The sequence below is a fragment of the Onychostoma macrolepis genome, chromosome 25, assembly GCF_012432095.1.
Source record: "Onychostoma macrolepis isolate SWU-2019 chromosome 25, ASM1243209v1, whole genome shotgun sequence".
NCBI classification, from domain to species: Eukaryota; Metazoa; Chordata; class Actinopteri; order Cypriniformes; family Cyprinidae; genus Onychostoma; species Onychostoma macrolepis.
The window spans coordinates 16,092,099-16,106,220 of NC_081179.1; the positions used below are offsets into that span (position 1 = coordinate 16,092,099).

At 37.1% G+C, this 14,122-nt stretch overlaps 1 protein-coding gene across 1 annotated transcript in view; it reads right to left on the reverse strand.

The window, feature by feature from the left end:
- LOC131534743 (transient receptor potential cation channel subfamily M member 1) overlaps positions 1-14,122 on the reverse strand; it is a 40,618-nt gene that overhangs the window by 15,207 nt on the left and 11,289 nt on the right. The window contains exon 2 of the mRNA XM_058767795.1: positions 12,663-12,768. Coding sequence (XP_058623778.1) covers positions 12,663-12,668 — 6 coding nt within the window. The 5' untranslated portion in view covers positions 12,669-12,768. The remainder of the gene's footprint in view (positions 1-12,662; positions 12,769-14,122) is intronic.

Genomic DNA, 14,122 nt, shown 5'->3' on the forward strand with positions numbered 1-14,122 from the left:
AAATTAACAAGGCCTATAGCAAACCTGGCAACAATCAACACTATTGAGTCTTTCCACATAGTCAGACATCTCGCACGTTGTTGCTCAACTAAAAAGGCATTTGTTCCTAAATAGGATTGCAGCTGTGATTTGTGGGAGCTGAAAAGGGGAAATCAGATTAAATGTTTATGCAAATCTTTCCCACAGTTTTTGTACAAGTCTGAATTTTCACATTGTAAAGGCAAAACCCACAAAGATGTGGTAATTACATTAAATACATACTTACTGAAATTTAGATATGGCATTGTCTGTTCACACACACTTCATGAATTGTATGAGCCTCTCTAAAACTAGACATTGAAGATCACATGAGAGGGCAACAGTCCGGTGACCCATTCCTTAGAACTAATGAGCAGTGTGGGATTTGATTTGTACTCACAGTTCAACTCACAACCTTGTAAAAACACTTAATATATATTTAAAATTCTATCTATCTATCTATCTATCTATCTATCTATCTATCTATCTATCTATCTATCTATCTATCTATCTATCTATCTATCTATCTATCTATCTATCTATCTATCTAATTGTCTATCTGTTTATCCAATTGTCTGTCTGTCTGACTTCTAGGTAAGTTTAACATACTTAACCTTTTTAAAACAGTATTTTCCCCTTCTTAGTCTGCCTCTAAAAAGACTCATTGTCTCTGTGGGTTTGAAAATCCAGTTAGCCATCATCACATGAGACCAACATGTCACTGATTAGCCTTGAGATTTCTTAGTCATAAGACACATTTTTTAGACAACTATGTTTGTGTGAGAGTGTTTTTGTCTGTCTGTGAGAGAGGGGGGAGGGGCAGAGACCGAAAGAGAAATGACTGTAAATTTTGGAGGATGCATGCAAATGTCAAAGGAAGTGTTTTAGTAACAATCATATCCTTCTTTCCTCAGTTACTCATACTGGACACACATCCCTCAAAATTTAGTTTGCACGTCTATTTGCATGTGCTGTCATCTTTTTCAAGAAAAAGCCTGTTTTTACTGTACAGAAAATAATAAAGGCATTACTTATGATTGCATTTACTCACTAATCACTCGTTTTTAAGGTTTGTTAATATTCAAGGAATTGGATTTATGCATTCTGACCTCTTTACCCACTACTGGAAAATATTGAGTAAACTTGCTTACTTTGACAGTTCCTACATGTATCAGAAAGTGTGACACTCGACACTGGTGAGGGGCTACCAGTGTAAAGATATATTTGATTCCTTGGGCAGTTCAGAAAGCTATATTTTCAATCTTCATCACATGAAAGCAGACATGTGAAAGTAGGGAGGTAAAGTGCTTAATCTTGCCCAGCTGCTGGTGCTCATACTGGGCATTATGGGGGATTAGAGGCAGCGGAGGAGCATCAAACCACAGAGGTGCTGCTCATTCTGCTGCTGTCGGAGAAAGTTGCATTGGGCTGGAACCGCCCTTTTGCTTTCTCTTGCGATTAGGAGTTGGATTAGTAAGAGGTTTAAATCAAAGATGCAAATCTGTTTTATATAATATATCTCTAACTTCATGTTTTGCAACATTGTAACAAGTTAAATTTGGTTTTCCAATTCGTAGCAGTGGCTGTTGATAAAGCTACAACTTTAAAGATAATCAGCAAGTTTTAAAGAGGGAAGAAATTTATTTTTTACATTATCCCTTTCCAAACACTTCAACACAAGGTGTAAATATAAGTAAAAATGCAATGTGAGCTATTATATTATATTACATTATTTCTAAAATATAGTTAGTGTTGGGTAGTAACTAGTTACATGTAATGGTGTTACATAATTTAATTACAAAATAAATGTTACAGTTACTGAGAAAAAATGTTTAATTAAATTACAATTGCTTATGATTACAAACAGGGTTACATCTGCATATTTACACACATATGCACACGCACACACTGGCTGCTCTAAAATATGAGACACCGGTGTTTCAGGAGCTTAGAGCACAGAATGCTTATTCGATAACTGTCTTATTTTCAATTTGGGTTTATGAATATGCTTTATTTTTTTTTAAGATTAACTGTTTTTTTGTTTTTTTTCCAAGGCATTGTTAGATGCCAGTGTTTCCTGTCATAGCTATGAAAAGATTTGATTTCAAAAACAGTATCATAGCTATTAAACTATATCTTGTTACGATTTTAAATCTGTATCTAAAAGTAAAAAAAGGTGCTAAAATCTGATTTTGTGGTGGCTGTGCTTTAAAATTAAATTATAATTTTAAACTTAAGTTAAAAAGCACAGAGCATGTAAAGAAATAATAACAAGCAGCACTGATTTTGCATTATGGAAAGAATTATAAGAATATGTAGCCCAAGTTGATTGGTCAGATCTTCTCCAATCTTTCACATTCTTAAAGCTGATTGGATGAAAACTAAACCCTTTAGCTCAGACATAAACCTGAGAATCCATGTCATTTTAGTATCACTAATATATCATTTTTGTTAATAATTAGAGTTAGATATTTTAATATTAGTCGTTGTGCTTTTTGTCTTTTATTATTATTATTTGTAAATATGTCTATATAGTTTTAAGTTTTAGCCGTGGTTTATTTCATGTTTTGGTATTTTAGTACAGTAACTAAAAAAAGAAGAGTAGTTGAAATTAGTTGAAATAAAGTAGTTTAAGTTTTTTATATTTTATTTCATTTCAGTAAATGATTATTTATTTTTGGTAATGAAAATGTTTTTACATGGTTTTAGTTTAAGTTATAGTTTTAGTTAACTAAAACAACCCTGCTGTGAATACCTGGTTCAGTATCATGTCACAAACACCTGACTTCACTCGTAAAGAAGAACATATTTCACTCATCTCTATCACCTCTAGATCACTGAATCAAATTGAAGGTAACAGCCCTAAGCATCCCTAATGCAGTGGACACTCTTACCTTCTGAGCGCCTGATGGTGAGCGTTTGATGGAGGCCCGTTTGATGGAGCCACTGGCTCTTCTGCTGCCCCGCTCCATGTGTCCGGTTCACTCTGCACCTCAAAGACTCATGACCGTGTCGGACCCTCTAAGACCCTTTTTCGCTCTGTCTCTAAAGCGGTCCCTGCATTATCAGCGCTCAAACTCATCTCCCGATGTTCACTCTTTGGGTTCTCCCGCCCTTAACTGACAAGATAGAAAGACACAGATGAGGATAAAACATCTCTCGATGACACGCTTGACACATAGACCCCGTTTCCTCCGCTTGACAGCCTGTAATCAGGATTAATGCAGCCAGCTCTTGGAAGCTTGCGACTTTAATGGGGCAGAGATTTAATAAATGGTTATTGAAGGTAAATCTACTCTGGGACACTGTGGCCCAAAAAGGTTTTGAAAGCATGCAAACTTTGTGAGGATGTTTCTCCTGGACTTTGAAGACTTGAGTTACAATAAGAAAAGAGGTAGGCCTACACACTGACCATGATATGCCTGATTTACTGTGCTGAAGTCAGAAAAGAAAATCTGTGAGGACCGACGGTTTTGCAAACCATAACAATATTTACCTCCCGGTGATTTTATTCTAGAAATGCTGGTATTGTAAGTGAACCATCTAAATAGTCAAACGCACAGAGATTAGCACTCTGCAACCAAGGGATTATTTGAAATGAGGACATGAATTAAATGAATTTCTCTCTTAATGCACACAGAAATAAAAGAATCAATCAAATGAAACCTGAAACAGATGCGCACCTTCCAGACCTTTCAAATCAATTACACTGAGAGCAACCTTTCTGTATTAATGCTATGTGAACATCTGAAAAGTAGAATACTGTCCTCTTGTGGTTATTGCATGTGTAACACTTTCATACCATACCTCCATATCTATACTAATCTCCATATTACACATTTTCTAGATTAATTACTAAAGCTTTAACATTATTATTATTATTACTATTGTATACAGTATATTATATGTATATAATTAAAATCACACAGGAACATGCACTAAGTAAAAAGTAAATTACTAGTAAATTACTAACAATCACAAAAAAAGTCCTAATAATTAAAATGTTTATTATATATATGATGTGTATATGTCATGCTGTGATATATATATATATATATGATAACGTTTATAACATCTTGTGTTATTTTAGTATCATTGAGATTATTTGTTAAATTATAATATTTTAATTATATGTAAAATTAAAATCTTTTAATTTTAGTTACATTTTATTAATTTTGCTGTGTTTTTGCATTTTTAAATTATGTATGTCTATATAGTTTTTTTTATTGATTTTTTCATTCATTCATTATTTATTTCAGTTAATGTTTATTCTATTTAAGGTAATTTCTTTAATGGTTTTAGTTTTCATTTCATTTTGCACACACACACACGCACACACACGCACACACACGCACACACACGCACACACACACACACCCAGACAGACAGACACACACACACACACACCCAGACAGACAGACACACACACACACACACACACACACACCCAGACAGACAGACACACACACACACACACACGGTATTCCCTACATTATGGGGACACACAAGGAAGTTTATACCAGTACATTTTGACCTTGACCTTTTTTTGTCATTATATTTAAATTAAAATTTTAATAATTTTAATTTTAGTTAAAGTTTTAGTAATTTTGTTTTGTGAGTAAAACAGCTTATAAATCACGCAGAATGATTTAAAAAAAATCTAAAATAGCAGAAAGCTTTCATAGGTAGGGTTAGGATAACGGGATAGAAAATACAGTTTGTACAGTATAAAAACCATTACGTCTATGGAAAATCCTCATAAAAAAATGGAAATCAGTGTGTGTGTGTGTGTGTGTGTAAAATTTGTTATTTTTTCTTTGTGTATTCATTAATTTCCTATTTTATTTGATACACTGGCTGAAGACGTCAGTATAACAAGGGCATGTCAAACGCACAGCTCCTCATCTCATTATAAGAGGATGGAAAGTAAAGTAATCCATGTCAAGTCAAGAGCACCACCGCTGATGTGAATAGAGCTACTGTGTGTCTGCTCATCCAAAAAAGATGTCACATATAGAGTTCAGATTGGCAACCTGTCAGAAATGAACAGTTTCTAGTGTTACACAAGAGTAGCGACCCACCGATAGCTCGATTTTGTATTATTTATGAGGCTTTGTGCTTTCTAAAATGACAATATCATAATTCATCAAAATCAATCCAAAAAATGGCCTCATGCACGAGGGGATTTAAAACAAGCCAGGACAAACACTGATTTGTTTACAGGCTAAAATGAAAACATCTACTAATTCCTCCAACACTTTTGATTAAATGCCACAGATGAGTACATTTGCTAATTGAATCTCTGACATGCAATAAACTCACAACAATAACATTTCAAGTACCATCAGATGAGTCTATAGCGTACGTAAACACAAGACATAAACACACTCTTACCTATGACGAATTCTGTGAACTTCACAACAGCTGTCATTGTGCTCTAAACAATGAAGGTTCTCCTCAAATAGAAGTGCTTGCCTTCCAGGAAACGATACTCAAAGTGTTTCCATTGCTTTAAGAACAGATAATGCATAATTTCTCCTCGTAAGCAGACACAAATGAGCTTTATGGGCGCAGATGGCTCAGGCGCACATTCTAATTCCCTACAACTGATGAGCCTGTTGTGGTGACCAGAGCTCTCCACAAAACCCTGAGGGCTCCCATATACAGCGTGCAGCTGACACCAAACTGTATCAGCTTTTTAGCATAAACAAATGTTAAAAAGCACGATGTTATTTGAAACGGGCAATGCATTTACACCTTGTTTTATTCTAAAATGTTTATTTCCTTTGACCAGTCATGGCTGTCCTGAACAAATAAATATCAGAATGCATATGAGCCTGAGTGTATAATACACAGCCACTGTGTATGTAAGAATATTGAGGACTGAGTCTAAGTGAGTGAGAATACTTGATATGTGAAAACAAATCAGCGAGGCAGCCGAGGGTTTGCACATGATCTCCCCTCTCAGGAATGTGCTGAAACTCAATCCATCGTCTTAAACTGGATTTCCATACACTAACATCACCCACAGAGCTCAGCAGACCTTAACTGACAATGCAGGATTATGAGCATGAACATAATTTCATCTGCGCTAGCAGGGATCATATCAAGTGACAATATCCAATTTCAAGACTGCAGACTGATCCGTTGATTTATATAAAGATTACTTATTTTAGAAAAAAAAAAAAACATGCCAGATAGACAAATTAGCAAAAGATTATTTATTTTAGATAGATGGATAGATTGAATGTTAAATACAATAAAATTGAATATTCAAATATTATAAGATATTTTTTTTGTAAATATTAAACATAATTTTGGCTTGGTATTGTAATATTATATTTATTTTATTTAATTTTTTAATATTATTTATGCTATTGTTACTGTTACTGCTAACAGGTGCTCAGCATTTTCCGAACTTATTACTTTTGAGTTGTAATATATTTCTTACCACTAGATAGCGCTCACGCAGCATTGTTTCTCACATAGCTGACATATTCTCACTAGAAGGAGCTGGCATGAACTTTCACTTCCTGGTCTCTTTGTCTGCCTGATTTGCATAAGAGACAAGTTTTAGGTCAACAGTGATGGCTCCCGACGATACTAATGTGCTTCCTGTTTGAACGTCTCCTCCTGTTGTACGTCTTGTCATCAGACACGTTTTGTGTTAGGCAACAGTATGAAAATGACTCATATGTTTTCAAGCAATTACATCAGGTATCTTTACTGCCTGAACCAGTTATCACAAGCATCTCGCAGGTGGTCACGTCCATGAGTCAACATAACCTCTCTATTGACAAGGCCAACTGCAGAAGGTCACATACAATGTTTCTAGGAACTGTCTGATGGACTCATCCGATCTACTCAAAAGCTCACATTTAGGTCAGTCAACCTTTTCTGAATCATTGCTTGGTCCACATGGAAAAAATCTATCCAACCAGACACCAAGCCGACTAAACAAACATACAAAGTTCATTGTGTTGTGTTGTAGATGGCCAACAGCTGTCATGAATGAATTGTTTTGTTTTCTACTTGTTAATTTCCAAATATTTTTGCCCTGACATGTTTCCAAACAGAGGGAAAATATAGTAAACAGCTGGCCGGCAGGTTAACCTCCCCCCAAATTAATTCCATATGTGCTAATCTATGGAAAACACTTCTTAGAAATGTATTACAAGGTCAATTTAGCAGATTTCAACCTCCTAAACAGTTAGAGAATAAAGGACATGGGATCAAAGAAAGAGTAAATTCACAGTCTGGCGTCAAGGGATATTTGCTCCCGTGTAGTCAGATTACAGGCAGCTACACATTGCAGAGATGAATAATGCAGCAGGTGTCTGTCCTACCTGGAAGCTGATGGCCCCACCTGGTTACTATAGTGACAGACAACAGCCCCAGCAGGCACAAAGGTGTGTGTTTCCGCTCTATACTCTTCCCACGTGTGTTTGGATGAGGGGAAGGTGGGAACTTTGCGGGCATGAACGGTGGATCACGTACACCTCATGTTCTGAGAGAATAAGGTACGAGAGATGGACAGGTGGGACCATTTATGTTTGGGTCTTTCAAAATTCATGCCATTCCGCAAAAGGGAAACATAGGCTGGACAAGCACCAGAGAGAAAGGAAAACTTTACACAGAGCTGATAGCAAGGCATGCCGAGGCATGTCGATTTCTCCCAGCAGAGCTTCTAGAGACAGGAGGATTTGAACCTGTGGCTCTACTAGTTCAACTAGTCAATCTTGAATGAAGTACAGCAGAACATACTAGATATGTCAAAACAGACACCAGAGAGACTGTTACGGATTTTAGAATCACTAATGCACAAGTGCATTACACTGTTTTTATTTCTTTTCATTTCCTCATAGTCCAAAAACTCTTTCTGTGAGCTTTTATACAATTGATCTTTTTACCGACAGTCATAACAAAGTCAAAGTATCGCATGCAGTGAGGGACGCACCCGTTGATTGCCACATCACTGCATGCCTTCAGTGTGAGACCATCGCAGGCACGTGCCTCTCCTTATCACCCTACACCTTCAGGTAAACATCACTCACAGTTGGTGAAATTGAAGCCAGTGACCTTTAGTAGGCCTTCTTGAGACTTGGAATCAAGAGGTTGGTTTTATGCAAATTAATGGCATTAGATATGCTCTATGCCATATTTCACATTTATTCAATGCATTTACATCATTTGACATTATAACATTTTCATTTCTGGCACTGTTTTCAACTCATTTTAAAAAGATAGTTCACCCAAAAATGAAAATTCTGTCATGAATTACTCACCCTCATGTCGTTCCAAACCTGTAAGATCTTCGTTCATCTTCAGAACACAAATTAAGATATTTTTGATGAAATCTAAGAGCTTTCTGACCCTCCATAGACAGCAACGCAACTGACACATTGAAGGCCCAGAAAGGTAGTAAGGACATCGTTAAAATAGTCCATGTGGTTCAACCGTAATTTTATAAAGCTACGAGAATATTTTTTGTGCACAAAGAAAACAAAAATAATACCTTTATTTAACAATTTCAGTTTAGGTTTAGGATAGGGGTGAAAGAGTGAAACATATGTATATTATAGTGAAAATTGAAATACATTTACAATTCTAAAGAATTTCTAAAGATTATTTACATTTCTAAAGCTTTAAGATACGATCACTACTTTCATAGTGTATGTTTTGCGTATCAAAACGTACAAAACATTGCATGTGTAAACATTATGTATGAATACCTATGAATCTGAGATCAGGTTTGTTCGGGTTAATACTTTTTCCTTAGTGGAACAATAAAAGGAGATTTTGAAATATGTTCATACTACATTTTCCCATAAAAACAAAAGCTTATGTGCATTGTGCAATTAGTGTAGAAGCTTTCAAACACCAAAAAGAAACAAATTTGGTCTAAGAAAACATTTAATTACTAAATTGGCTCATTTAATGTTTCGCCAATGGATGCTCAACAGAGCATGTGAAATCAAGTTCTGTAACACCTCACGAGATCTACCTGTTATAATTTCAATTTATCTCAATGGAAGGTACTTGAATCATTCACAGCCCAACACTTTACTAGTGACTATCCTGAGTTGTTAAGTGAAAGGCAGATAATGAAAAATATCCATTAAATGGTTTTAAGAGACTTTTAAAATAAATCAAGGCACTGGTAAACTAGGGTCGCCGTGATTTTGCCAAGTAAGACATGTTCCTGGATCAACATCTTTTGTTGATCCTGGATCAACATTATTGTCCAAAAATATAGACTTAACCCAATCTCTACCCCTAAACCTAACCCTACCCATAATTTATTCCTAAAATCAGTGAGAAATGATAGCTGATTAACAAGGGTGTCGAAGCACCTAACCCTGATCATAAGCCTAAAACTTACATTTCCTGAAAAGTTATCCCTCAAATCTGATTGGTTGATTGGAATGACGTTCCAGGATCAACAAAGATGTTGATCCAGGAACATGTTGTACTTGGTGAAATCACGCTCACCGGTAAACTAGAAAGACTGGAGAAAGACTGTTTGCTAAAGGCTAATCTATTAGCAGTGGCTAGCTCTGCATGCTAACCAGCCCTGCAGTGCATCATAGTTTTGTTTATGGTTCAGACTCGCACACATTTTTCAAGGCATGTGGAAAGCATTAGGATTTACCACAGTTTTCATGTCATGTCATCAGGACACACAACATTACTGATGGAGAGGATTTCATTAATTTAAGAATGGAGTGATGGGAACGTTTTGTCAAAGGTTAGCGCTGAATGATACAAAATACCGTCTCCTGGAACACAGACGTGAAATACAATCCTTTCTCCTCGAACAAAATGTGAAATATGACATGTCAGAGTGCTTTGGATGCACTGTGGGATTTATAAAGTGGGCCACATCCACCAAGATGCATTTTCCCCCTTTTCCTACAAGAAAAAGTGTTAATACTTTTAGATTTCTCTATAGCACTGATGCTATCTTTTTTATTGCTGGGTCTCATAATTACCCATTTAATACAAATTAAACCAGTCTTTCCACATAGTTGTGTTTGTGTATGTACTATTAGTGCAAACTCCCATTTTAATTGTCAGATATTCAAAAAAGAGGTTATGTTGACTGAGCACAACTCAGCAAGCCCTAACAAAGCAGTAAAAATCAACAGTAATGAGGATTACAGCTTGTTTCCTGTATGGAATTGTGGGGGCTGGGACTTGTGGGAGGGAGCAAACACCAGAGACAGACAGGGAGAGGTGTCATATCACTCTCATGAGAGACCTACTGTAATTACACAGGATGTTTTGGGTAAACATATGAATGGTGCAGTTTCCATGCTGATCTTGGTGTTTTCCTGCTTTTTATTAGTAGACTTTCTACTGATACACACTGTGTTGATGAATTTTAATACTGCAATATCCCTTCTAATGAAACTCAAGATGTCCAATATGATTTTTGATGATACCATTGCTTAGACACTCATGACAAAGATGGCACATTGCTATCCATCTAAATTCTTCATTTATATCATTTGGCGATGAAGAGTTTTATAAAGTCTATAAAATCTTGCAATGATGCTGCCAAATAAAACATCTACTTCCTGCTCAGCTTCTCAGATGCTAGATTTTTACATTTTCTGAAGAAAACCCCCAAGTCTCCATGGTATTCTAGTTCTTAGATATGGCCGGATCCCTCCTTCAATGTAAGCTTACCAGGTAGAAATTGCAAATTCAATCACTTAGAAAAGTAATAGCACACCTTTCCTCAACATTTGAGGTATAATTCATGTTTGTAGCACAAACAGTGTAAGAAAAGCTACATTTTGTCCAATCTGTAACCCTATGAGCAATCGAAATAGTGATTCATGCCTAAGCAACCGCCTCTAATTGAGAAGAAGAAAAAAACATATTCTTTAGATGATATGTAGGTATTTTAACGACTCTCCTCTGTTCCCAACCCTTGCCGAGGGGGCTGAACCATCGAAACCGAGCAGGTGTTCTACATTGACAAGAAACATAGGAATAGGTGGTGTCCATTCTGTTCTGCTCCTAAGGTGTAGCCATCTACACGTACTGCCCCAGATTGGTTGGGGGCTGGTGGCACGAGAGCAGAGGGGTGGTGGAGGAGGAGCAGCAGCCCAACGCACCGTCTGTCTCTGGGTCTTGGGAAAGAGGGGATTTGCCCCTGAAACCATGAGGCCTCATGGGTGGAACAACCTCAATGTTTCTCTGCAGGATCAACCTACTTCCCTTTCTTTTGCTCTCTCTCCGCCTTCAGCACCGTGCAGAGCTCACGTTTAGGGTAAACACTTCTTAGAAATTCTCCCCATGGGCTACCTCATTCTATGAATCCCTCTCTTCGAGTTTTGGAAAGGGTGAAGGGGAACCCTAGTGAGCCATGTAATTGTATATTCCAATCCCTTTCTACTCAGAGAACAAAGTTGGACAAAAGGTCATGCCCCCAAACAGGACACTTGGCTGCTGAGCGAGGGGAAATCCCTCTGAAGAAGCTTCCTCTTGCTCACTAACTAGGAATTGATGAGTTGTGATAGATTTGACAGCTAATGAGTTGTGGGAGCCCTTATATTTGGAACTGGACACACCTTCTGCGACCCTAATAGCTATTTAAGTAAACAGATAGGTTTTTTTTGGTGTAGGTGCCAATGGATATTAACCTAGAAGTCATTCTGACCTGTCACCTGTCAGCACTGTGTCCGATTTAACGGAAAAAGGAGTGGCTTCTCTCCTCGGTGTGAAGGTTTGCATTAAGCCCTTCTGTTTTCTTTCAGCAGTGGCCTCTTTGGTGTTAGATTTTATGCTAACTAAGTCTACTCCCAAGGTTCAATTCAGGGTGATGTGCCTTGCCGAAATGGGAGGAGAAAACGCTCAGGCTTTTCATCTCCAAGTCAGCTGTGTAAACTTCTAGTATCAAACTAACGTCTGCAGTCATGAGAGCCAGATGTTATATCCAAGAGGGTTGAATTAAACACATTATTTTCACGTCTTTTTCCCCTTTGTGTTGTTTCCTTCTCAGTTCTGGGTCAAAGAGCTTTTGGAAAGTGCCATTTCAAGATCTCTTAAATCATGCTAAATGGATATTTCTGATAACTTTCGTTATCATTTACTATTCCCATGTTGTTCCAAAACTGTAAGAATTTCTTTCTACTGTGAAACATGAAAGGAGAAATTTTGAAGACTGTACTGGTTGCTCTTTTCCATGCAATTGTAATGAATGGGGACTGGAAGTTACTCAACTCCAGTACTCAGCAAGAACTGAAAAATGGTGTAGAAGTAGTCCATATTTCACGTGTTTGAGCTCCTGTTTGTCCATATTTGGTTTAGTTCCTGTTCATATTATTAGTTAATCACCGCCAGTCTGTTCACCTGTGTTAATTAATCATCTCATTTGCTCCTTTGGTTTGCCTGTCTTTCAGTTTCTAGAGTTTCTTTGTCCTGTCTAACATGTCGTTTTAAGTGGTTGTATGTTCCTTTATGGATTTATTAAAGACTCTGTTTATTTTGGATTATCTGCCTCCTTTGTTCTCCTTCGAACTCCTTGCCTTGGCAACCCGTGCCACCATATGACTTGTGCACTATATTCAAAATTTGTTAATGAATCAGATATAGCTAAGATTCATTCATTTGTTTGTGTTCTAGACACAAACCTTCATCTTGTTGTGTTCAGACCAGAGTTCCTCCTCGACTGATGTTCGTATCACCAGCGGACTGCTGTGAGGAACAACAAATCTGCTGTATGGGTCATTTCCAAGACTGCAAAACAACAAGAGACAAAAATAGACACGTCTGCTGTCTGTTACTCACGAGACCGGTATATGACATTACTACACATGTCTACATCGCACATGTTTACACTAACCAGCATATAGTATCCTATAACTAACCTAAATTACTATGAGGCAAACCCCATTTCAAACAACGGCCCATCTCACATGCATTTTACAGTAACAAACTCTCCATTATATGACCATAATGTAAATGAACATCAACAAGAGAATATAATCACCAAAGATCTGTATCAGTTGCTGTAATGCTTGACTGGCTCACAAGACAAAGACTGACTAGACTGGGATTATTGTGTATAACAAAGCATGAGCAGTCAATATTTGTTCCGCCTAAGCCAAATGATGTTGTCAGCTACTCAGCACTAGCCAAATTAAGCTTTGTCGTTAGGTTACAGAAGCTTAATCATTCTCAACATGGCATCTTAGAGTCCCATAAATATTATAGAACTGCGCTCCGATTGAAGTACGATACCTTGAAACATTGTATATGCCATTCATAAATCATCAATTAAGATGTTTCCAGTTGAGTCAAGGATTCCATTTTCTAAATAGAGGAGACGAATGTGGGTCAGTGTGTTGAGAATGTAAACCACATAGCTCGGCTCGAATTCTGGGTGATTTGTGGTGAGCCTCAGCGCCACTCGGTAGATTACGCGGCATGTTAACAGAACAAATCTGAAATGCAGTCTTGTGCTTTATTTCACCCACACAATCTTGTTTACATGTGCCATTTTATTTTTTGCTCCTTGTTACGTCCCATAGTTGTCGACAAAGACGTGACCTGCAATTGAACTTTACGGGTTGATGTGAACAGATTGCGACTGCAGAGAAACCCAAGTAATTGTGGGTCCTCTGGAAAGCCCAAAACGTGAAACAAATATGCCTGCTGTCAAGATGGATGCAGGAGGGTTATTATCTAGTTCTTAACTGAACATTTGGGTGGAGAAGACACTGAAGACAATTGTTGTTTATCGTTGGAGCACCAGCTCCGACTTGTCAAGCAACAGTTGAGATGAAACGATAAGAAACGAGGGACATGCAAAAAAAAAAAAGAGTCATATATGCACAGAAGAAGATCTCTGGTCTGATGAGGATTGAACCTTCATCCTATTTCATTGTTGCCAATATTGATCTTTATCTGGTTTGACATAATAGTAGTATTTGCAGATGACATAGCTTATAGATTTCATATTAACGATTTTCGGTTTATTTTGAATGTTATGCAATATAAAGACAGTGTACTGCAAAATAATGACAAGATTGCATAATATTGCATCGTCCTCATGGGCTGCATTAAGGAAAAAATAATAATACACAGACTT